Here is a 26,692-nt window from a genome sequence, read left to right on the forward strand (position 1 = left end):
AGAAAAAAGCAAATTAATAGTTAAAGAAAACAAAAAAAAAACAAGCTAACAATAGCAAATATTTAAATTTTGGCTACAGAATGCCATGTTTTAGAAAATAATAAATTTTTGTAGCTTTTATGTTTTTTTATATTATAAAAATTGCTCAATAAAAATTAACAAATATTATTTTAACAACCATAACAATTAAAAATTTAAAAAACAAAAGAAATTTAAGTCGATTTAAGAATGCATGGTCGTGTACCGATATTTATTTGCCTATCAGCTTCTTTAAACGGTAAACATTCTTCAATTTTTTAAATTAATCTATGAAATATCCCAGCTTGGCTATAACAATACGTACAAGTGGAAGGGTTGTTAAAATAATATTCTATAAATTTTCTAGTACCTAAAAAAAAAAGATATTGATTCGGCATAAGAAATGTTAAATTTTACCAAGTTTAAAGTAAAATTTAGAAAAAATTTGAGAAACTATGCAAATAAGGTTTATTTTTATTTCTTATACTTAATTCAGTTCGACTTTTTTTGGTAAATGTATAATTATAAAAAATTGCATATTGAATAATATATATATGTTTTAAACCTTAGTTACGAAAGATGTATTTTTTTCGCTATATAGAATAAATCTTAAAAGTATACTTTTTATTAGTAATTTGCAAAATGATACATTATTAAGCCTTTTGAGATTATTTCTTATGTCAATAATTAAAAATATTTTAAAGGGATATAGAAAGTTATGCCTTCTAAGTTAAATTTAACCAAAACTTTTTGGGAATATATTAATAAATGTAAAAACAATTTTCATTTTCCAGCGCTAAATAAATATCAAATTTTTTTAGAAATTTATTAATAAAATATACTTTTTATCATAACTTATTGAAAGAATATAACATTCATTATAAATTTTTTGATCTTATTATTCTAATATTTAATTACAATGTTGACAATGACATTTGTTAAGTTTATAATGCTTAGTAGTGAGGCAAGAGAAACAATTTAAATAGACAATATACAAAACCCACACCAGCCCAATGTGTAAAAGTTACATTAATTGTTACACAGGTTACCAAATTAATTATTTCAGTGATTATTTTATACGAACAAAACATACTATTAATACACGATATATATTTTCTCTAGACTTAAATTATGTTTAAAAAAATATATTTTTTCTAAAAAAAAACATCAACTACTCATTTATTAAAAACAGAGTTTCAATGAAATGTTGTTATATTTATAAAATATTTTTTATGAAAAAATATGTTGAATATGATATGTTCATGAATCAATCTTTAAACCTAGTTTGGAAACAATCATGGCTAATATTTTATTTTTTCTTTTTTAATTGCTCATGTTAAAAAATAGAGCGTTAAAATAAAGAATAATACATAGAATATTAACAATGTTTATTATAAAGTAAGAAATTATAATTGATAGATTAGTTTTTATAGTATCTGAAATGGCTAAAAGGCCCACAATGAGCGTTTTTTGGCTATAAATATTTTTTTTAAAAAAAACACCCTTTTTTTGGAAAGTCAAAACGGGAAAAAAGGAAGAAAAAATAAATTTAATAATATTTGTAAATACATCTCCTTTAAAATTTCTTCTTAACATAAATCTTATTAGTGAACCAGAAATCAGTGTTCTTGTTCTGTGTCTTACTGAAGTTTCATTTTTTATACCAAACCAATTTCCTTCAATAGTGTTAGTATGACAGCTATTGATATTGTTCACAAATTCAATGGAATGATTAACAGTTTTATGCTCTGCAAATATGTCTTTTAATTTGCTGTAAGACTTAAAGCAGTCACTGTGTATTATTGATTCTCTGTGAACATAATTTTTAATTATTTCTTCTAAAGTGTCAGTTCTTCTATTGTCTACTGGAATCATTACAATCTTCCTTTGGGTGGTTCTTTCAACCATCCCAAAAACCCAGACACCATCGACACGATGGCCTTTGTGATATTTCACTTTACCAAATTTGGATTCATCTATTTCTACTATTATTCCTGGTCCACCTATTTTACCAGTTAAATTATAAACAGTATTTTCCACAATAGATAATGTTTTATTAATTATATGTCTTATGCATTTTTGACTAATGCCCAGAAATTCACATATGGCAGTCTGTTTAACTTTACAAGATCATAGTTTTATTACTAACAAAATATCTAATATACTTGTCTTTTTGCAATAAAATGGAGTGTCTTTTAATAATGACACCTTGACTTTACAAGCTTTCCATTTACATATAGCTACATATTTGTTTTTTTTTAGTCGTTTTACAATCAGCATCACATTTTGTACACTTTACTGTTTTGTTTTCGATTGCTGTTGAAAAAATGTTCATGAGCTCCTCCTCTCGACTTTTCATTTTTGGGGCAAAAAAATTACAAATTCACTTAAATACCCCTTTTCTGACCATAGTGGGCCAAAGCTCCATCTGAAATAAATGCGAACTAATATCAATTTTTTTTCTATATCTTTCGCATCATATTTTAATCAAAAGATATATATGATTTTTTAATAAATTTTTGGAAAAACTATTATACTTCAATTTATTTTGTAGTATAATCATTACAATTTTTCAATTTCATGATTTTATTATTAAATTATAGTTATTTATGATAAAAAATTCTACCCATTTATGTTTCAGTACATTTTAATAGCATTCGGTTCAGAATTTGAAAGTAGTCTCACCTTTACTCCATGGAGACCTTGGGAAGATAAACCAATAGATCTAGCATTAAGTTTAAGCACCCTACTAAAACTTAATGACTCAAGTTTTCATGAAAGGACAGTAAATTCACTCGAGACTAATGAAATTGAAGATCATAGTTTATTGCGTCATGATCGTGTAGATTTTGCGTCGCATGATATTTCAATTTCAAAAATTGAGCTAGATTACTTGCCTCTTCTTGTAAATTTTGTAAAAACAATGAGAACAAAATATATTCATACAAAAAACGTTTTAGACAATGATATGCAAGTTTCATACAACTCTAAATTAAAAAATGTATTATTTCCGAAGTTCAAAATTGAAAAAATATTATCTTTTGAGCAACAATATTATAATAAATTGTCCAACACTCATTGTACTAAAAACTTTAATTATAATTCTAATGTACTTTTTAGGTGGTTGAAAGACTATAGAAAAATATTAAAGGAGTACTTGCCTCAAATTAAACATGAAGTATTATTATCTTCAATTCGAGAAATATCAAAAAGGACAATCTGTGAGAATATAGAATCTATATATAAAATCATGGATTATTTTGAGACTCTAAGGCCTAAGATATCAAGATTCGTCATAAGAAGTACTTTTTTAAAACTTCGTTATAAGTTAATATTAGATAAGTTGCCTTCTTTATTTAGCTATTACAATTTTTGTGAGAGATTTATTAATTTATATGAACTACTAATAAAGCGTTATATTAAAGAAGTTAATGATCCAAGAAACATGAATAGAAGATTATATTTAATGTCTCTAAATCTGTCGAGGTTAATGAATAATAAGGATGATTTTATGACAGCGCTTGAAAATAAGTTAGCATTTCTTATATCAACAAGTAAACCTAATTTATAACTTTAATAATATACAGATTATAAAAGCTAAAAAATTAATTATATACCAAGTATATAATATCTTAAGCATTAAAATTTGTAGACAAATACTTAAAAATAATTTTTAAAATAGTTTTCTTTTATTTTCCTTGCTCATATTTAAAAAAAAGACAAAAGCAATGTATTATTTCTTTTCCATTTGTTTTTATTTGAATTGTGAAAATGAAAGACGACGTAAATTAACCACCAAAATTTTTGAGATTTAAAAAAATTCATTTGTTTATTCTTTTTTTATAACATTTCAACAAGTAGCTGATTAAATTGTTAAATTGACATAATTCGAACCAAAAAAAATAAAATATGATATAAACTAAAAGATGATAGAGCGATTAATTTTTAAAATGAGTTTTACATAATACATTATTTTTTCTTTTAAACTAGTATCATTTATTCTAATATCAACGTCAAAAATATATGTATATTTTAGATTTTTTTGTGTGTTTAAACTTTAATAGTATGTTTAGATATGCAGGGTATATAATTTTAATCAAAAACGAAACTATAAAATTGGTTTTCTCGTGCCCATTATGTTAAAATGTCTTTTGTTAATAAGCAGTTCATCGGTCACGCTTGAGCACGAATTCATTCCAACTAACCATGGGAGAATAAACCAAGAATATTACTGATAACTTACTTATAAGTCAAATCATTGTGATTTTGAAAACAGCAAAAATAGATCAGAATCTTCAAAAATTAATTAATGTACAATAAAAGATTTAATCCCTACAAATAACATTGTTTAAAAGTATAATATTTATGCACCACCCAAGACAACAATGATCTACTAAGTGATATATTAAATTTCGTAAATTTCATGAAAAACAAATATCATGATAATGAAAATTACAATTATTACTTTAAAAAAAGATATAGTAGTACCGAGCCAAGTTTTTAAACGATAGATTGCAGGTTTGGATTAAAGCTGTTATTTGATAGATGATAAATCACATAATTACAAATTTCCAGATCACAAACATCTTATAAATTATAAAAATACCTATAGAATATATTTAATGTGGCTGCAAAATTTCAAAGAAATAACAAATAAAAATTTTTTGCAAATCAGAAAAAAAAATACTAAAGTCTTAAATACTTTAAACGTGTAAAAAACGAATAATCATAAGGGTAGATTCTATCTATCGTTCCATGATATATTTTTACAAACTACATCAAAAAAAAATAAAATATAAATACGATGGCAATTTATCAAAACTACAGTCTACTTTTATATTAAAGGGATTTCCTTATCTATTTGACTTCTTTGATTCGTTTGAAAGGTTTATAAATTTATATGAAATTATAATTGAGCATTACTTTAAAAAGTATCCAATACACAAAATATAAAACAAAAGTTGTACCATATGTCAATACATCTGAAAAATTACTAGATGGTCGTGATGCTTTCTTGATATCCATCGATACCTACAATATATTATCTAAAGGAATTCGTAATTCTAATTAAAATCTTTTATTTTAACAAAGATTTCTAACATGGCACTAATCTTAAACGAAAATTGAAATATAAAACAACTGTGTCTTATTTTGACATTGGATATGTGAATAAGTATCCCGGATCTGATATTATTGCTTGAGTTTTTGTGATTTTAATTTGATCGATTGTAAGTTTCTCCAAAATTATTGCCTTTCTCTTTTCCAGAATTTTATAAAGTCAGTTTAATGATCTCCACAAAAAAAATTTATTTCAGAAAAATATAAAAATTTAACTAGTTACAGCTAAATAATACATAGAATTGATTATAGTTCAAAACCAAACATTAACGGTCAATCATAATCATATACATGGATAATTATTATATTCTCGAGAAATACAAAAAAAAGTGCTTTATCAATTGAATATGATTAGTTGCTTTTAGAATAAATGTACATTCAGTTCCACAATGTTGAAATAAAACCAAAATCTTTTGATATTCTTTTTAAATATTTTTAAACATGTTACTACTGAATTATGCTGTATTGGGTACGCCTTCAACTCGATGCATCTAGATTATGTGTCATAAACTATTTGACGAGGATCTTTTACAATGCGGACGTTATTTTTTAACCATGTAAAAGTTAACGTATAAAATCATAGAGAAACTAACTAAACACGCTTTAGTAAACCTATAACAATTTCAAATAAGTATTTTATAAAACATGTAAGTTAGAAACAACATCTTTTAATTTGAGCTTTGATTAAAATATTTTCTTATCTGACTATTATTAAATCCGACCCAAATAATTAGGACCATACCTAATATATTAAATATTTATATAATGTGTTTATTTTCCATAATGAGGGGTAAAAATAATAAGGATATATAACATCCCCCCTCCAAGACGGTAGTCTCATACTAGAACTCATTAATCCCAAGCAGACCTTTTAAATCATAATGCCGCTTTTTCACGATCCTACCATTTTCCAAACTAACTAAGTACGAGTCACCTCCGCAAACTTCCTTGATAACACCATATCCTAAAAATCTTCCTTTCTCATACTTACTACAACCCGATAAGTTCTCTTTCTTCACCCCAAATTATTAATATAATCTTCCGTCTTCTTCAACAAAGCCTGAGCTATAGCCTGCCCTTTTTTAACAACTTTCTTGCCTTCTTGAGTCTTGATAATACATTTTTCAACCTTACAAAACTAATATCTTCATCCTCTCTTCCTCCTACCCGTGAAATAATCTCCTCTAAATACGCGATGCCTCTTACATCCCTTCTCAACAGAACTCTCTTATTATTGTCCCTTTTGCTATAATCTTGTATATCCCCTAAATTTTTCTTCTTACGTTTCCCACCATCAACATTATAATAATCACATTTGTCCGAATTGGAATCGTCATCACATTTACCCTCTAAGTCTAATTGCACTTTACATTTACCAACATAATTAAAACTACTTTTATTTCTTCTGTCTTCAGAATCTCGCCTCATTCCCCTACAAAATCTAACACTATGGCCTAACTTCCCACAATTGTAGCAACGCATATTCTTTTTATTTTCCTCACGAGACAACTTATTCTTCTCCTCAAATTTAGCCCATAACGCTAGGGACAACTCTTCAAATTCTTTTTTTCTCACTTGTTCCTTTTCCTCCTGAATAGCTAGCAACTCTAATTTTTCCTCAATTTCCTTCCAACTACCCTCTTGCGAGATCCTCTCAACAATAAAATTTCTCAATAAAATAGAACCTCTCCTAAAAATTTCTAATTTAAATCCACACTCATCAATTTTCTCTAAAAACAACTCATAAACAATCCTTTTAACCTCTTTTAATAATATTCTAGCCTCTTGGCCACGGTCCTCCTTTGTAGACCCATTTTCTGGTATCGCCCCCATGTGTTTATTTTCCATAATGAGGGGTAAAAATAATAAGGATATATAACATATAATCAAAATTAATAAAAATATAATATCAATATTTTCTTTCATATCCTTCGTATCTTGCTAGTCATTCGTCTGTCATAATACCATTTAATTATTATTGTAGCATTTTATAACTTATTAACTGCAAATTGATATTATTTGCAGATTAAAATGTTTAATGTGTTCAATTTCTATTTTTACATATTTTTATGCTCTTTTGTATTATTTTGAAATGTCTAATTCATGTTTCTACTTTTGTTATTATCTTGCCGATCAACTTAAAAGTTTATGTAAAACTCAATAGCTGTAAATTGTTCGTCGTTATATGCCTAAGATGCTTTCGAAACCAAATATAATATTTTTGTAATTATATCGTATATAAATTTTTATACTACACAAATTACCATGAATCGCTTGAACAATTTAAAAGGTTTACCGCTTTCTATTTTTTATTATTGATCCGTGTATTTTTATTTATTTAAAATTGAAGATCTTATAGATCATAAGCAAATAATTTTAAAGTATAAATTATCTTATATCTATGCAATGTTTTATTTTCTGAACACTACAAATATATTGTTAAAAAATATTAGGCAAAAAATCAACAAAAATTAATGAATAAGATAAATTGTTTAAATGCAAAATCTAAAATTATTACTATAATTCTTTTTGATCTAATAAAATAAAAAAAAATAAATTCCATTTTTTGATATATAAATTGATTCCCTACATAAATTAAAAATGCAGGTCACCCATAATGTATTTATATATTTTAGTCGGCTTAAGTTCAAAATACAAACCCACTGACGGCTTTTTAATGTCTTCTTTTGAATTAGATATATCAAATGAAATTCCACTAGATCTTTCATGTAAACCTAAACATAAAGAAGTTAGAAATAAAAGTAAGACAATCCCCAAAAAAAGTACAAGACATTCTTATGACGTAACGTATGTTTATAAAAGAGAAGGTCCAAAAAATAACTGCTCGGCCTCGATGGATGACTCGAACATGTTGTGTTTTGTCTTAGATTTTATTAAACGTACAAAAACAAAATATCTTAATACTGAAAATGTATCAAATTTAATTAATCGTACATATATTTACAAAAATTTATTGGAGGGATGGAAAAGTGAACCTTCCTTAGATATTTATTATCAAAAGCCATATAAATTCAATAATTTAGAACGTCATCAGAAATATACCTATATGCATAAATATATTAATATATATCTTCTCAATTTTAGTAAAATAGTAAATCAATACATGCCTATAATAAAAAATGAAATAGAAATATCTTCAATACAAGATGTATGTAAAAATAATATAAATGGTATTATAAAAAACATATCTTATTCTATGTCCTATTTTGATCAACTTAAGCCCAAATACTTAAATTATATCCATCATAGCAATACACTAAAATGTCTTTATACATTAATGTACAATAGATTTCCTTATCTATTCGATTACTTTAATTTGTTTGAAAGATATATAAATTTATATGAGTTAATAATCGAAAATTATGTTAAAAAAGTATCGAATTCATCTAAAATGATCGCGACATTGTACCCTATGTCGTCAAATATTACATATATAGTACGAAATCGTGTTAATTTTTTTAAATACATACAAAATAGCATAGAATTACTTGGAAATCTTCAAACTGATGATGAAAAATGATTTTTACGATATGAAATTGTATTTTTGTAAATTGTGTATATAATTCTAAAAAAATATATTAAATTCTTTGGTAAGTAGTTAAACTGTGATTTTTTTTTATATTTAAAAAATAACTATATTGAGGTTAACCCCTTATTAAATAAATGTATTTTTGGCGAACAAAAAAGAAGACAGAGTAACAAGTGAGACCAGTGTTCAGGGAGCAGAAAATTATTCAAAGAAGCTAAGAGAGTAGAAGCGATCACCAGAATGCAGAATGAAGTAAAATATTGACACTTAAGTGGGCGATAAAAAAAGCAAGTATTTAACTTCAGGGTTTTATTATTGATAAAAATTTAGTAAGTATGGAAAATTGTAAGGTTTTTCATATTAAAATTGAAAATTAGTTGAAGAAGAAGAGAAGGAAAACAAAGAAAAGATAAGGAGGAGAGAACTGTTAGATATGGTAGTTGCGATGAAAGGAAAATTAAACAATGGGATTAAGGGAGAAATGACCAGGAAAAGAGCAGTACCGGGAAGATCTTTCCAATATAAAAGGCGAGAAAGAAAACATTGTTTACTATGTGGAGGAAATGGACATACAGCTAGAAGTTTAAGGAGCGTAAAGGAAGACAAAGGAGATAATGAAAGTAAAAGTCCTAATAGTGGTATTTGCAATGTTGGTATAATAGTAATATTGGAAGGAAATGATTTTAAATTAAGACTACAAGTAGAGGTAAAAAAAGAAAACTTAAGAAACAGTTTTTATGTAGGAAATACAAAACAGAATAAAAGAAGAAAAAATATTAATTAATTAGAAGAATTTGTAAAAATGTGTTAGAAGTTGTGACCAGATACGAGGTCTGATCTGAAATAGAGGACGGAGTATCAATAATAGATTTATTTGGATTATTAGATGTAGCCATGATTAAGGGTAAGGGCTGGAAAATAAATAAATAGGAAATATTTGGAATAGACCATTTCGACGTTCTATTCCGAAAAGAGTAAATTGCTAAAATAAAAGTAACTCTCTAAATGCTCGTATTCAATATTAATTTACCGCCTGTCACTATTATCCTTCTCCACATTTATATTAAATAAGAATCAGTCACATTTATGGATTCTTATTGTCAGCGTAGGTTCGTCGACTGACAGAAGTATTAGTAAAAGACGAGGGGGAAATAAAATACTTGACAGAGGGAAATATTTCATAAGTACAAAACCAGAGTAAAAGTACTTAAAAAGTGACAAAATATTAATTATAATCAACGTGAAAAGTTAGAAAAGTATATTAGAAAGTAGAGGTATTGTCAAAAGGACGAATATTGAGTGGAGAGCACTAATAAGTCTATAAAAGCCCAAATGGAGATGTAAAATTAGTAAAAAATTTGATGGCCTTTGACGAACAAGTTGAAAAGGATCCGCATGAATTGTTACGAATTAGAGACATTATTAGAGCAACGTATGGTTCTTAAGTATAACGTGTATAGACCTAAAAGAAGGATTCTATCATATAGAAGTTGAAGAACATCACAAACATAAGACATCGTCTGAGATAAATATTAGAATATAAAAATGGAATACCATTATAATTGAATTTAAAAATTCTCCTCATATTAAAACGTGAAGGACGTTGTTTTAGATTAATTTAGAGGCAAATCTATGAGGTGTACATTAATGATATTAATATTCGTGCATGAGATAGTACATACAAGACAATTTTTTAAAACAAGTAATTTGTAAATTTAAAGATTGTGGATTAAAAGTAAACTTTATGAAGATACAATACAAATTAGAGGGAGTAAAATTTTTTGGAATAACATTTGTCTCAGTTCGGAGCGGACACCAGGAGTAAAAAATTAAAAAAAATCTCTTCAGTGAGGATCGAACCAAAAAATAAGAACAAATAAATGTTCGTCTTAAATGATAACCAAAGTTTTGTCTCGACTTTTTGAGGGGTAAATTTTTGCTATTTTTTTATAATAATGGGAGGGAATAATGAAAAAAAAATAGAAAAAAAAAATAAAATAAACAAAATTTTTAGTACTTTATTCATTACCAAGCAACCTTAGATCTCTAGTACTTATTTCTTCTATTATAATATCATTATCATCTTCTTTGCATAATTTTACTTTATTAAATTGTTTATGTCTATTACAATATAGACCTCAGCATCTAAATGCTCATATAGAAAATGTCTTCTAGTATTGACGTTGTTGTCCAAGTAAGGTCTTATAAGGACTCTATCTCCTATTTTAAATTCTAAAAAATCATTTCTCCACATACTTCTTTGTACCATTCTATCTGCAGCAGTTTGTGTATGAATTCTTGCTGCATCATAATAAATTTTATTTAAAAAAAGGTTTGTGTTATTAAGAGCATATATTTGCTGGATTTTTTCATTAGTATTGCAATCTAGAACATCTGATAAACTTTCTTCAGTGCGTTCTTCGTCCTCACACTCTTGTTCGTGATTTTGCTATTAATCGATTCTAGAATACCCGTGATTCTAGACTCGTCCATTATGTCCCTAATGGGTCTACCAAACATTAAAGAGAATGGTGTTTGTCTCGTAGTAGAGTGTCTTAAATTATTATATGACCAGGTAACTTCTTCACGTACTTTGGTCTATTGACCCAAAATATTTTTTGTCCTGAGATTAGATGCAATCATCCACTTTAATGTTTGATTGCATCGTTCTATCTGTCCTTGTATCCATGGACATCTAGCTCTCCCCCTTACATGTTTATTTTATATTTCTGACATAAATCGAAGAGTGTTTGATTTACAAATTCTCTGCCGTTAACAGTATGAAGTATATAACAAGAACCAAACGTCCTAAACAATGTTTCGAAAGCATTTCCTACACTAATACTTGATTTGTCATATAGTGGTACCGTCAAGCAAAATTTGGTAAGAGAATCTACAATATTCAATAACCATTTATATCCTTCATTGAGTTCGTAAAATAGCCGGAGGTTAATCAAGTCTGCAACATATCTTTCCCTTGGATACTTTGCTACTATTGGTCTAATAACTGGTCTAGTTACTAGATTTCTCTTTGATTGACATATATCACAGCTATTCAAGACCCTCTGGATATCTTTTTGTGTAGCGTCGTAGACTTTTGTTTGCAATAATGAAAACAATCTGTCCCGTCCCGCATGCCCATTTTAGATATGGATCAATTTTATATAATCAATTTTGAATCGTTGCTCGTTGGTGATAAAGAATCTTAATAATCTATATAGACCTACTTTAAATCTCACCGTGAGCTCTGTGATACCGTCAATTATATCCTCAAAAAGGATAAATTTTTGTGCCCTTTTCCTAAAATCATCTCGTTCTTGTTTTTCTACCAACTTTGTTGGAACAATACCAGTCTGTAAAAAGACAAAAACTTCTTGTCTTCCATTGTTATTCAATTTTATTTTCATGCCCTAAAGTTAGGGAAATTTTAAATACAAATTACAAATAAACACCAATTTTTTTTAAATTTTTTACCCTTCTCAAGTAAGCATTTTCCCTTGCGTCCGCTCCGAACGGGTATTTTTTTTTAATTTTTTACCCTTCTCAAGTAAGCACTTTCCCTGGCGTCGCTCCGACGGTGACATTCAACATTAAGATTTCCACTATAGGCTTTATAATGTCTAGTACAATGGTAGATATATTTAAAAGTACTATATATACATCAATTACATGTAAAATCAAAATTTTGAATGAAGTATTTAAAGAAACAGTGTAATATTATTAGGGCGAAAGATACCACACTATCTCCACTTTTGAGGGTGTTTACTTAATTTTTTGGTGCCCAAAAATGAAGGCAAAAAAGGAGAAGCAAAGAAGAGAAAAAATTTCACCATACAATGAAATATAAAATAACAAATCAATATGTGCTTTCATAGAAAAATATATTTAAAGGTAAGTTTTTTCTGCTTATCTAAAGTATTGTACGTTTTTAATCTTCTTATTTTTTAAATTTTTTTAATTGTTGGCTTATTATAAGAATTAGTTTTTGAAGAAAATCTACCTTAAGGTAAACCACAATTGAAACTAGAAATGTATTTCATGAAAGAAATATATATTAAATGTTCTTTATCTAGATAGATTATTTAATCAAAAAATTGGATATATAATATGTTGAGTTATGTAGAATTTTATAGTTTTATAGAAATATAATAAGTTAAAATTAAATTTTATGCACAAGAATATATTAATTTGGCATTTTTAATGTTTGAAGGTAAAGTAATTTTAGTGCTAATGATCGCTCTCCTTCCTTTTTTTTTACTTTATTTTGGGGTACAAAAAAATAAAGTGAGCACCCTCAGAGGGGGCGTTTTGGTCCCCAATTCCATCAATCGTAAGTGTAAAAAATGCTTAATAATTTATAAAATTGTAATAAATTAGTTTAATATATAATTTTGTATTCAAAAGCGATATTTATTTATTGTTTCAGTGTAATAAGCGCAATGTAATTTTTGTCTTCTTCTAGCTCCTGCTTTTTTTCCAATCCATTTTTGGGGTTCGAAAAAAAAATGAACACCCTCAGAGGGGGGTAGTCTTGTACCCCATCTCCATATTTTTATACGTTTAACAAAAAAAGTTAATAAATTTAAAAAGCATTCTTATATTAAACAAGTATAAACAGAATTTTTTCATGATTGTTGTATAACACAAAAAAAAATTGCAAACGTTTATTATATTTTTATTTGACCGATCTAGTTTTTTTTTTGTAAATTTAATCATTTTTGATTTGAATATTTGATATTTGATCATCAGAGCAATAATACAATCAAAATTATTCTCTAGTAAAAAAATTATGTTTTTTTTTATTTTCCATTGTCAAGAAAGTTTTTTTATTTTATAAAATAAAAAGTACTAATAAGTTTTTTTTTAGATTGGATATTATTTTTAACAATTTTTTTTTTAAAAAATTTACCCTACATGTTTTTTTATATTTTATTGATTGATAGCTCCGAACTTGCTAATGACCAGGATTTATCTCTATGGAGACCGTGGGAGAATAGCCAGCACGAATGCGAAGTGAAATTTGAAATTAAATCTGAAATATGTCTGCATAATAATTCTAAAAGCCCATTCGATTATTTCGAAAGATTTGAAGGTGCGAATAAAAAATTTCTTCCTTATAAAAGAAAATCGAGAAAAATGTGTGTTTCAACTTTATTGAACAAACCAGACTATTTGCGTCTAACATTAAATTTTTTAAAACTTATGAAGAAGATGCGTCTTAAGATTTATACTAATCTAAATATGAAGGATTATAATTATCGCATTGTTGATTTTATGAAAATGTTTCAGAAATGGGGAACCGAGACACAGATTGTTAAAGATAATTTTAGTATTAAAAAATTTTCAGATCCTAAATATCTGATGAAATACAAAAAATACAATAAAAAGATAACTACGTGGTTGGGCAACTTCTCAGTAATTATTAACTATTTTTTGCCAATGATAAAAAAAGAATTGGAAAAGTCAAATATTTTAGATGAATCTAAAACATCAATAATCGAAAATATAGATAATATATCTCGTGTCATGTCTTATTATGATAATATTAAATCGAAAAATCTGCCCTATAATCACGATGCCATGGTATTAAAATTATATTATACGACCATGCTAAAGAGATTTCCTTATTTATTTGATTGTTTTAATTTATGTGAAAGATTCATAAATTTATATGAAATGATAATTAAGTATCATAAAAAAAATTCCAATGAGAAATCTGACATGATTAGAATCTTATATGAATGCTCCCAATATTTGTCAAAAATATTAAGAACCACTGATAAGTTCCTAAAAAATGTTGAAGGTATATTAACAATGTTCGATCACCTCGAATAAAGTGATTAAATTATGTAATTATTCTATTTTTTTCATTTTATTAATTTAAATTATCTTACAACAAGTATTTAAGGTATATCATTAAAAATATGTGGGAAGTAATACATTTGCTCCCAAATTAGACTTTCACGTTCAAAATTTTTTTTTTAAAAATTTATAACAATAAAGAGGAACAATAAAAGCAAAACAATTTGAAGCATTTTTTATAAAAACTTCTATGAAATATATTTGACAAAAAATCAAATTTTTTTTAATTAAAATTATAGAGATTGTTCTGATTCTAATTTGAATGGAATTTTTAAATATTCAATAGATGTTAACATTTTTCAGAGCGTAAAATGCATAAAGAACTGATTTAAATCTGCCCAGTATTATTTTTAACTTTACTAATCAACTTTGATGATATTAACTAAAATCATACGTTATGTTTATTCTAATGAAATATGTACAGATTGAATTTTTTGATATGCTTTGCTTACTTTCGGCAAAGATCAACTAATAAATTATTGTCTAAAATAAATAACGTATGTCAATCTGTAAACAAATTTAATAGGAAAAATCGATATTAAATATATTTAGAACATTTTTTTTTAAAAAATGTAATGTCATTTTGAATTTAAATATAATAATTTTTTAATATGTTACAAGTATATCATCTATTGTGCTTTGATTTGTTTATCATTAGAATTTGTAGATAGAAAATTGATATCAACAAGATCAATTTGACTATATTGTATTATTTGGCAAGTCATTAAATTATAATACATATCCCGAAAAGGGGAAATTGAGTGAGAGCTGCGCCATAGCTGCTCTGCTTAGATAAAAGACATTTTTATAATGTTTTTGACACCTATTTTTCTAGTGACTAGTAAGGGTTTGTTGTTTCTCTTTTTATGTCACATTAGATCAATTTTATCTTTCGTTGGTTGAAAAGGATTTCAATTTTGCAATAAGTTTTTTCATTTCCATACGTTTTACTATAAAAAGAACTTAAATTTTCCATTTGTTTTTTAGGCGACGTATTTGTTTAGGTTGATGATTCGGTAGAATTAAAATTAAGCCGAATATTTCTATTATTAGAGTCTGACTTATATTAAGAGAGCTAGAAGAATGTCGTGTGTCACCAAATACCAAATGTTTCTCAAATAATTAACATGATGTTTTCTCTTTCAGAATAATTTCATAAATTTTAGATCTTAAGTCTAGTATTTTAATATGGTCATGATCAAAATATATTGGCTTTATCATTATAAAACAATGGTTCGCTTGTTTCCCTTTGCGCTTATATGATAAACAAAACCTACAATAATACATTTTTCAATATCCAAAAAGGTATCTAAATCATCCTTCATATCCCGAATATTCATTTGAAGCTATGAAATTCTAAACCGCCTTGCCAAGCACTACTCATTATAAAAAAAAAGCAAAGACACAATACAAATTGCAAACATCACAAATAAATACGCAATGACTATTCAACATATTAAAATAGATATTTTTATTTTTTGTATGTTTAGCTTAACAAAGAATGCTCAAAATGAAACAAATTTGTTAATATAATTATAGAGGTTTTAACTTTTTATCTCAAATGTATGTTTATGTATAAATTTTTTAGTCATTTTAGAATAAAGAATGAAATAACTATAGACATACATTTATTTGTATTTATTTGTAAAATGTTTGGTTTAATATATTATTTAATGAGAATTTTTAATTTTTATGAATGTGTTATAGTTTAAATTCTTCAATTTTTCCTTTTGTGAAATTTATAAGAATAAACTTATTGTTTAATACAAAAGTTTTATTAAAACGATATTAAAAATAAAGTTTTTACCCTAAAATGTTTTTTAATATTTTATTAGTTTTCGGTTCTACAATAGAAAATTGCTCAATTACCTTAAAACAATCGTTTAATGAAGAATTAACAGACGAATTTCCGCTTGATCTAACATTTAAACCAAAAAAGAAGGAGTATGAAAATGAAAAATATCAATTAAAATCTTCAAATGTGACAGAAACTATCAATAAAATTACGAACGCTTACAGCGAAGAATGTAAGAAACCTTCAGAATCATTAAAAAAACCGACTAAATTGGGACATTTATTAAATTTTTTAAGTCGTATAAAAATGACACATATTTTAACTGAAAGTGTTGAACTACATGAAGATAGATCGTATATTAGTGACCAAAGTACAATTTTTAATGATTTGTTAGAGAAATGGAAAAGTGAAAATATAATGGTATTAGAAATCCATAAACCGTGTAAATTTGTAGATCCTGATTATAATAAGAAGTATATATATACACATAAATATATCAATATTTATCAAAATAATTTCTGTAAAATATTAACTTTTTACTTGCCTCAAATCAGAAATAAGATAGAATGTTCTACAATTCAAGAAATATCTAAAAATCTAATAATTGATATTATAAATACATTATGTTGTGGAATGTCATATTTTGAACAGCTTAGGCCTCATAAATTAAATTATGTATATCATAGCAATACATTAATACACCTATATAAGTTGTTGGTCGATAGATTTCCCTACCTATTTAATTGTTTTAATATATGTAAGAAATTTATAGATTTGTATGAAATGATTATTCAACATTATATAAAGAAAGTATCTAATTCGTACGAAGTGGAACTTATATTGTATAATATGTCAAAAAACCTAAAACTTTTAATACATAGACGGGAAAATTTTCTAAAAAATGTAAAAGAAATTATTTTAATACTTGAAAATTTTAAATTGGTTCAATAAATTCTAATGATTTACTAAATTTAGTATTTTGTAGATTTAAAGTATTTAATACTTAATAATGTTAAAAGTTTACCTTTACCGATAATGGTTTAATATATTTTTTAATTTTTCGAAAATAAAAAAGTAAATTTAAATTTGTAATATTATTAAATCTTATATAGGACATGTAGTAAATTCAATTGCATCCTTTATAAAATATTAAAATTAAGATTCAAAACCAAATTATGCTCATTATAAATAAATCTATATTCTTTTGAGAATATGTCGGTATTTGTAAAGAGTTAAACATACGGGAGAAGTATTTAGAGGTATGAATGTTAATTAACAAAACACTGCCTTAAAATTGAAATATTAGTAAAAACTTCTTATAAAATAAGAAAAAAGGGATGCGCGCCTAATCGGACCTTTTTAAATATTTAGAACAATACCCGTAATTAAAAAGTTACTGTGTACAATATAAAAATTCTAAGACAAAAATCTTTATTTAATGTCTTTATATTGATTTTTTGATGTTTTTGTATAATTATTAAAAATAAGAAACAATTATAGTTGTTCCATATGAACAATTCAACAAAATAATAACTGCATTTAAATTAAAAAAAACAAATATATTATGATATTATTTTAGAAATTACTCTGTCAGTAAAATCCAAAAAATATTATGCATTATAAAAGAATTGAAATTAGAAAGCATACAAATACAACAAAGGCTCGTGGTATACTGTAACCCATTAAACCTTTGAATTTATAATCTGAACAGTTAATTTATCCTTTTGAAGTTGGCATATATTCATGAAATCTTAACCACCATTAATTTTTTACATATTAAAAAACTAAAAATCAGATTTTGAATGGACAAAAATTATAGTTTTTTTTCCATTTTGAAGTTTACGTAAATTTAATTACGTGGGTAAATTCAGCGTTAGCGTCCAAAAATGACACGTGTCAAAGTTTTTAAAAATTACCTTTTTTGAAAAAAACCAGGGAATGACAATAAATAAAGAATTAATGATTTTTATTAGCATTTTATAATAAGAAATGCTAATAGAAATATATAAAATGTGGCTGTGAGCAAGTATTAAATAAAAGGTTTATTTTAGAAGCAGATTTTAATAGCAAAGATAGATTTTTAAATTAAATATATTATTTATTTTAAATAGTAAACTAAATCATTTACATCTGTAAAAAAATAAAAAGTGGATCATTTAGGTTAAACACAACTCAAAATTGAGATTGTTGGGTTGTAACGTTAAAACGTAAGTTACATCAAAGAAAATTTTTAGAAATTTATTATAAGTTTGAATAACCTAGTACAGATATAAATTGATGAGATAGTTGTAGAGATATACAAAAGTAAGTTTGGTAAAGCCAAATATAAAAGGAAGACTGGCATATGGGAGTTAGTTGTTGATGAATGCATTAAGAATCAAAGTAATAAAATATAGTCTATGTAAATATAAAAAAAACAAATATACATTGTTCCCAAAATTGAGAAAGCGTGTAAAACTTTAAATCCGTAATTTGTTAAGATATGTGGGTGCCTATATAACCTTAAAGAGGCTAATAAGGTTCAGAAAACTTGCAAATCACAGTCAAGATTTTAGGAATATCAAAACAGGTTCCCAGAAAAAAATCACTAGAAGTTTCTATTTTCAATAGGTTAAGGACAACCCTTGTCAAATAATTTGACTTTTTATATTATTAGAAGTAATGAGCTATACGGCGCAACTGAAGCAAAATATATAAAAGTATTATTTTGATATAACCAACATTCCTCGTTAATTCTAATACATTCATTTTTTTATTATATGTTTTGAGGGATTTGAGGTTTGCTTCTTATTAATTTTTTTTAAAGAGGGCAATTTTTAAAAATTTTATACTTGTCATTTTTTACTATAATGCTGATTTTATCAAATTATGTCATCAATTTTCTAAAAATTGATGAAATGATTTTTAATTTTGAAGTTTCAGGTAGTTTCTATTTGTAAATGTATTAACAATAACTTTTTGCTTATCTCTGTATTTGATAGCTACAAAACAGCTGCGGGAAAAAAACAAGAAAAAATTATAAAATTATATTCTAAATTTGAAGGCTTTTATTTATAATCCTTCTTTTTTTGTAATTATCTAAGATATTCAAGAACATTTATATATTAGCTTTATTAATTTTGACAGGTGTTAAAAAAGACAAAGAAGGTTTTAAAACCTTTTGACATAAATTAACAGTAAATTCAAATTTTTTTAAACTTTTTTTTGCTTTTATTTAAGTTTTTTATTTACCCCATTCATGCTTTTATATATTTTATTAGTAGTCGGCTCCAACCTACAAAATGATCAGAAATCAGATCAGTGGAGAGAATGGGATGATTTAAAAAACGAAGTTCTTAACGAAATTAATTTTGGTCGCCAACGAGTTGAAAATATAAATTCAAGTCAAATATTTTCTTCAAATATTGAAAAAATCTGTCATAAAAGCCCACGGTCTTGCTACGAAAACTTTTCATCGTCAACAGAATCTGCAAGTACGAATAATGACTCAGTGTTTTTTACATTTATATCTGATTTTTTGCATTGTATGAAGACAGATTATCTAAAAAGTGAAACCTGCAGAATAAAAGAAAATATACCAAATGTCTATAATTGTACTAAAATGTTTTTTGATCTATTGGAGACATGGGAAAATGAGAAACTTGATAGCATCAAAATTAAAAGAAATAACAAATTTCCAGATAATGATTCTTACATCAAATATCAAAAAATTAGCAAAAGAATGGCCAGGTGGTTTAACAACTTTTCACAAATAAAAACTATTCACTTGCCTCAAATAATAAAAAAATTGGCAGAGTCTTCTATTGATACATATTCTAAAGCATCAATTATCGAAAACACAAATTGTACAATTCGTGCGATGGCTTATTTTGAAAAACTTAGACCTAAAAATTTTAGTTTTAGGCGCAATACAGACACGTTAAACCTTTATTATACGACTATGCTTGATAGATTTCCATATCTATTTGATTACTTTAATTTATGTGGAAGATTTGTATATTTATATGGCCTGCTTATTGAGCTATATATTAAAAAAGTGAACGAATCGTCTGAAATGGAAAAAATATTATACAACATGTCAATTAACTTAAATGTTGTATTAAAATATTCTAATAACTTTTTAAAAGATCTACAAACAATGTTAACAATGTTAGAACATCTCGAACCGGCAATTAAATAGTTTAATTTCATAAAATACAATATTTTTGTTGATAATAACTTTAAAAATTTTACATTCGTTTTTTTATTCTATAATCACCAGTTTGTACATTTTATTAAAAAGACAACAAAAAAAAATATAAAAGCTAAATACTTTAAATCTAATTCTATAAGAGGTTAGAAACGTAATTAATAAATACGAAAGAAAAAATTTGCGATTATTTGTGATTCTTTCCTACTTTAATGTTTTTTATATTCGTTTTTAAAAAAAATGCTTTAAGTTTTAAAGTATATATTTAATTGCAAAATTTATCTGAAGCTCGGATTTTGTTTATTAACATCTGGATTCATCATAGTAACTTTAAATTTTCATCTGTGAAGATAATTGAAATTTTTTAAAAAAAAAAATTTATTTTAAAAATGTATACTTTTTTAAATTTACGTGAAAATATTATATTGTAGCAAAAGACAAAAACAGTTCCGTGTTTAATTATATAATATTTCTGGTTCATTTTTGGCATAGTAATAAGTCAATATCGAATTTTATCTTTGATATTATTTTAATAGCCCTATATAAAGATTGCATATTTACTCTGGATTTACTTATTTTTTTTTAATTTCTTAAATGTTTTCTGTTTTCTAAAAAGAATGTAACAGTAGTGGCTATCGTAAAAAGCACAAAAAGCTGAAACTTGTTTTTAATTTACACATTAATATATGTGATGACTAAATCAAGTGCGTATTAAAGATTTGTAATTTGAATAATCTATGTTATCGTGTAATAAAATAAATATTTACGTTATTTTATTGTAGTTAATCAAACACATACAACGAAAACTATAATATTTAGATTTTAATGGTAAAAATTCGCTTATTACAATTAAAAATAGTAGTGATTTCAAGGTAATAGTTGAATTTAAATATTATTGAATAGAAAACATCGTCTAATAATGATTTTTTGAATAATTTTTCCATATTTACATCTAAAAATATGAGTATTTTTAAATGTTGAAGTATTGTTTTAAATACATCTATATAATACTATCTCTAGATTTTCATCTATTTTGAAACACAAATTCCTAAACTTTAACATCTTTACAAACTATCTAGTAACATAGCATCAAATGATTTATCTTTTTAAAAAAAAAATTTCAGTATTAAAACTTGTTATGAACTCTCAAAAAACCTTTAACATCACTTGCAATCACAATAGATAGATTTTATCAATTATTTTATTACACACTAATTTCTACTTTATGTAAAAATTAGGATAAATTGTTTAATTTTTTTTTTTTTAAATTTTTTTGTGCATTTGTGTATATAGATTTTAAAGTTCTAAAATATTTGGGATGAATAAATTTATTCGTTCTTTAGCACTTTCTATTTTAAAAAACAAAAATATTATAAATATTATAACTTTTAATACAGATATTTACTCAGTTCTATGTTGAAGGATAAAGAAATAAAAATGTACGCATATATATTGTGAGGTAATGTAGAATATCAATACAACAGAGCTACCCGAGAACTAGAAAAATGAATTATAATAATATAACATCTGCGAAGTGGCATCACAGCATTTAAAATATCTTGACAATAAATAATATTGGAATTTACGATTCTTGAACAAATAGGTTTTTCATTCCTAAGACAAATATGTATAAGATTCAAAATTTAGTTTACATAAAAATAATTAAAAATTTAGAAAAACTGATTTGTGATTAATATCTTAGATAAAAAAATGTATTACAGTAATAAAAAACATAAAATCAAAATTTATTTTTATCTAAATTATTATAACATTCAAGAAAAAAAATATACTTTAAACTACATTTTACTAAAAGTTGTATGAATTAACGTCTAAGAACTAATTAAGGAATAATATTCACAAATTATTCTATTTTTTTCAAATGCAAAATTTTTCTTTGAAAATATTATTTATTTGAAGCATTATTATTGGATGCTCTAATTATAATATTAACAAGTGACTTCTAACAATCATTGGTATTAGTAGAAAGCATGTATTTTAGATTTGTAATTAGAATAAAAATAAAATCAAACAATAAAATACATTGTAAATTTATATTGATATAAACTTTATATAAATTTCGAATGATATATTATCTAAATTTATCTTCTTAAAAATAAACATTCTATTTTTAAAATGCCAATATTAAACTATTTGTTTATAATATAAAAATTTTATTAATTTTATTTTTTTACAAAACATTCAAAAGTGTTTTCAAATGCACCAAAGTAGATTAAAAGAAAAATGTGATGCAATAAGATGTTTTTCGTATATTTGTCTTTTTAGTTTCCACTGCTATATTGAAATTGAGAAATTTTATAAATTTTTATCCCAAATGATTTGTATATTTTATTCGTAATATGTTCTGAAATAGACAAACCAGACAATCTTAATATAATAACCGAAGATACACAGCATGATTTAACACTTGATCTTATTTCTAAACCAAAACATGACAACGAAAAAAATAAAAGCCAATTACAATCATTATTGGTTGCAAAAACTTATAGAAAAAGGATGCAATTATGCAAGAAAAAATTATTAAAATCTGATGTTTAAACATTAGTTAAAGAGAAAGACTTTACACACAAAATTTGAAATTTCATAAGATATTTATAGACAAACCATCTTCAGACTGAAAATACTTATATAGGAGCAAGTATAGAAAATCAAAATGAACATACTCAAAATTTTTTTGATTTACCTGTAGAATGGGGAATTGATGAAATAAATTTTATTTTTACTTGAACCTTTTAAACAATTTGCAAATACTAAAGGTATTAAAGAATACAAAAAATACAACTATAATACAAATCTGTAGTGGAACAATTTATATAAAATATCATCGATTTTCTTGCCTCAACTAAGAAATTTGAAGAAAGATCTTAGTTACCAGAAAATTTTCAAATTTTGATAATAAAAGATGTAAATTTTATTTCCAGACCAATGAAATGTTATATGCACTCAGACTAAAACATTATAGATATAAATTTGATGTTAATAAATTAGTTTTTTATACGAAAATGGTTGATAGATTTCCTTATTTGTTTGACTATTTCAATTTATGTCATAGATTTATATGGAATATTTGATAACCAACTTTTACAAAATGTCATTAATAGCTATAATATTAATAAGACATTAATGACATTTCGAAATGTTTGCGTGTTTTTTTAAAAAAAACTAAATGATTTATAGAGAATCTAGAAGGACTGTTAACTACATTAGGACGCCTAGAGTCATTTAATTATAATCTAATTACTACTTAAAAATTAAAATCAATGAATTGATATTACTTTTTAATCCATCATAAAATTATAGAATTCATAAAAACCCCTTAAAATGGTTTCTTTTTTTATTTTCAATCTTAGTCTTATTTAAAAAACATGTAAGAATTCATTGTAATACAAATATTGCTTTTCACTATCCATTTATAATCGTATTTATAATATAGGTTCTATAAAACGTAAGTTTTTAATTTTTTTAAGTTTATATTTTTAAAAATAAAAAAGAATCGCTTATAAGATGTAACGTATTTTTTAAGTAGCATAAAACTGTAAATTATCACAATAAACATTTCCAATTTTTTTATTTCAATTTTAACATCATGTTTAGAATTTTATGATGCTAGAACGCTTTTTAAAATGCTTCGGAGTAAGGGTACACAAAATATATTAAATTCCGACTTTATTTAGAACTAAGTTTAACAAAAAAAACTTGTTTACATATATCAACGCAATTAATAGTATCGATTTGAGGCTATATTTTTAATTTGATATTATATGAAAATAATCAATATGAAAAATGTAGTTTGGAAATCGCTAAATAATTTAACGAGAACAAACAAATAGAAAATCTTCAATTCAAATTATTTTACTCTCTATCTTAACATAATTAAACATTTCAAAATGGTTTTGAATTCTACGGTAATTAAAATTATGCTCTGTAATTAATAAAATAGAAGATTAATTGTGTTTTTGTATATTTTTAGTATTTTATTGCAATTAAATTAATTACAACTAATTGTAAATCTTATTCTTGCAGTATACTTTATACAGCCCTGATATTTAATATTTTAAACGTTATTTTTGATATTTCTATTGGTTATAGACTTAATATAAATTTATTAATCTGTTATTACAGATTGCATTATTCATTTTCGTATATTATATTTTAATGTATTTCAATATAAAACCTTTAGAACCAAAAAAAACATTCAATGCTCCGAAAACTTCTTTGCTATAATTCCGCACTGTTAGTAGAGGGTCACAAATTTTTTAATTGATTATATTCCATTAACCTTACATCTATAAAAAATTAAATATAAAAATCAGAATGTGGTTCGAAAAGTTTGTAGATGTGATCTTTTAGTCTGTCAATATTTTTATTAATTACATGTGTGTATAGAACAAGTCATTTCAATCTCATATTATTTTCAATCAAGATAATATACTTCGATGCGAAAATAAAACAATATTACTCAATTAAATCTTTAATCTTAAAATTTATGTTTTTTAATGGGCCTTAATAAATATTGTATGCTATTATAACAATTGGAACTGTAATATTATTTTATTATACTGTAAACATAATCGATTACATAGAAGCAAAATTATTATGTTTTACTATATATGAAAATAAGTAATCACAATGTGTAAAGGCGCTAAAAATAGCACTGGAAAAAAAAATTGTGATATATTTGTATGAAAAAAAAAATCTCAAAATAATAACAGATTAGTTTAAATTAATGTAAAAATGAAGTTGATAATCGTTTATTGCTAAAAACTAAAAATAGCACTAAAATATGTGCTAAACATTATAATTCCTTGATTATCTCAGTAAATCGCAGCCTTTGACAAATTTATAAATTTAAAAATTAAAATATATTACATAGTATTAATGTGAAAAAAATTGCCTCTCATAAAATTTACCACGAAAAAAATTCAATATTTAATAGTAAAAAATGCTTGATAAATCGTAGAACAAATTTAAAGACTTGTTAAATTTGCGCTATTCTTATAACTTATAATTTATATAAAACAATCTTTTTTTGCTATCAACAAAAAACGAATAAAATTTTACAGAAGAAAACTTTTATTCTATATATAATCAATATTTATAATTACATTCGATAAAATTTTTTATTATATGATTTTATCATAATCAATACAATTATGCCCCCATTTGAAATATGATGAATCAAAAATGTTTTTTCTTTTCGATAATTAAGATAGATATAGCAATAAAAATATAGATATTATTTGAAAAGGTATATCTCACATGCATTAAATTAATTCAGAAACTTGAATGCGTGCATATGTTCATCATTTCTTAAATTGATTCTGAATCGATGGATTGTGTTATGTTTACACCCAAGCTTATAATAAGAGATTTAGGAAATAAATAGATTAGGGTTGTCAATATTGTAGTGTTTTTATTTTTTTCCTTGCCACTTTAATAAAATGAAAAAAAATCTTATAGCGTAAGTAGCAATTAAAACCAAAAATTTTACAACTTAAGTAGTATTTATAGACATTTTGAATGCGTCTAAGATATGTATGTTTTGTTGTAAAATTTGAATATATAAACTATAGGTCCACAATTTAATTCGAGAACTCATTTATAGCTTCTATTTTGCGACATTTAATGTATACGTCACATCAGAAACTCCATTCAGGAGATGTTTAAAAATCTACAAAGCTAAATCTACAAAAATATTCTATAAATCGACAACCATTTAGCATAATCGCATATATAAACTCAATTTATGCATCTTAGCCATTTAGTTTTGACCTGTTGGCAACCCCACACATTAAAATTTGTAGTGTTAATTGAACGTAAATCCTATATACCGCACCTATATAATATGCTAACACAAATTTAAACAAATAAGATGGCGAAACTGTTGTTCTATGAAGGAAATGTTATTTGTTGTGCAATAACGCTATTATATAGATATTTTAATAAATATAAAATCCAAGACAGAATTCTGCTTGCCAACATATAATTGCAGTTTACAATTACGGTTAAATCAATTAATACTCTAAGAGTCTTTGAATCTATCATACTTACGTATGCTTAGTTAAAGAGGTGTATTCTTTTAATTGTGCTAATGACACATGACGATGTTTGACATTTGATAGGCATTTCTCAGAAAGTGCCA

General features: G+C 24.9%; 5 protein-coding genes across 5 annotated transcripts; all 5 read left to right on the plus strand.

The window, feature by feature from the left end:
* Window positions 1–2,650: 2,650 nt before the first annotated feature.
* Window positions 2,651–3,589, plus strand: VNE69_08173 (uncharacterized protein; the record flags this gene model as incomplete). Its single annotated transcript, XM_065474491.1, has 1 exon — window positions 2,651–3,589. One exon carries the CDS (start codon window positions 2,651–2,653, stop codon window positions 3,587–3,589), a length of 939 nt encoding a protein of 312 aa, XP_065330563.1.
* Window positions 3,590–7,753: 4,164 nt separating this feature from the next.
* Window positions 7,754–8,677, plus strand: VNE69_08174 (uncharacterized protein; the record flags this gene model as incomplete). Its single annotated transcript, XM_065474492.1, has 1 exon — window positions 7,754–8,677. The coding sequence occupies one exon, from the start codon at window positions 7,754–7,756 to the stop codon at window positions 8,675–8,677; it is 924 nt and encodes a 307-aa protein (XP_065330564.1).
* Window positions 8,678–13,600: 4,923 nt separating this feature from the next.
* VNE69_08175 (uncharacterized protein) lies at window positions 13,601–14,521 on the plus strand (the record flags this gene model as incomplete). Its single annotated transcript, XM_065474493.1, has 1 exon — window positions 13,601–14,521. One exon carries the CDS (start codon window positions 13,601–13,603, stop codon window positions 14,519–14,521), a length of 921 nt encoding a protein of 306 aa, XP_065330565.1.
* Window positions 14,522–16,361: 1,840 nt separating this feature from the next.
* On the plus strand, window positions 16,362–17,294 carry VNE69_08176 (uncharacterized protein; the record flags this gene model as incomplete). The annotated part of the gene is made up of 1 exon (XM_065474494.1): window positions 16,362–17,294. The coding sequence occupies one exon, from the start codon at window positions 16,362–16,364 to the stop codon at window positions 17,292–17,294; it is 933 nt and encodes a 310-aa protein (XP_065330566.1).
* Window positions 17,295–19,581: 2,287 nt separating this feature from the next.
* On the plus strand, window positions 19,582–20,523 carry VNE69_08177 (putative SP-containing protein; the record flags this gene model as incomplete). The annotated part of the gene is made up of 1 exon (XM_065474495.1): window positions 19,582–20,523. The coding sequence occupies one exon, from the start codon at window positions 19,582–19,584 to the stop codon at window positions 20,521–20,523; it is 942 nt and encodes a 313-aa protein (XP_065330567.1).
* Window positions 20,524–26,692: the final 6,169 nt, after the last annotated feature.

The sequence above is a fragment of the Vairimorpha necatrix genome, chromosome 8 (genome assembly GCF_036630325.1).
Source record: "Vairimorpha necatrix chromosome 8, complete sequence".
NCBI classification, from domain to species: Eukaryota; Fungi; Microsporidia; family Nosematidae; genus Vairimorpha; species Vairimorpha necatrix.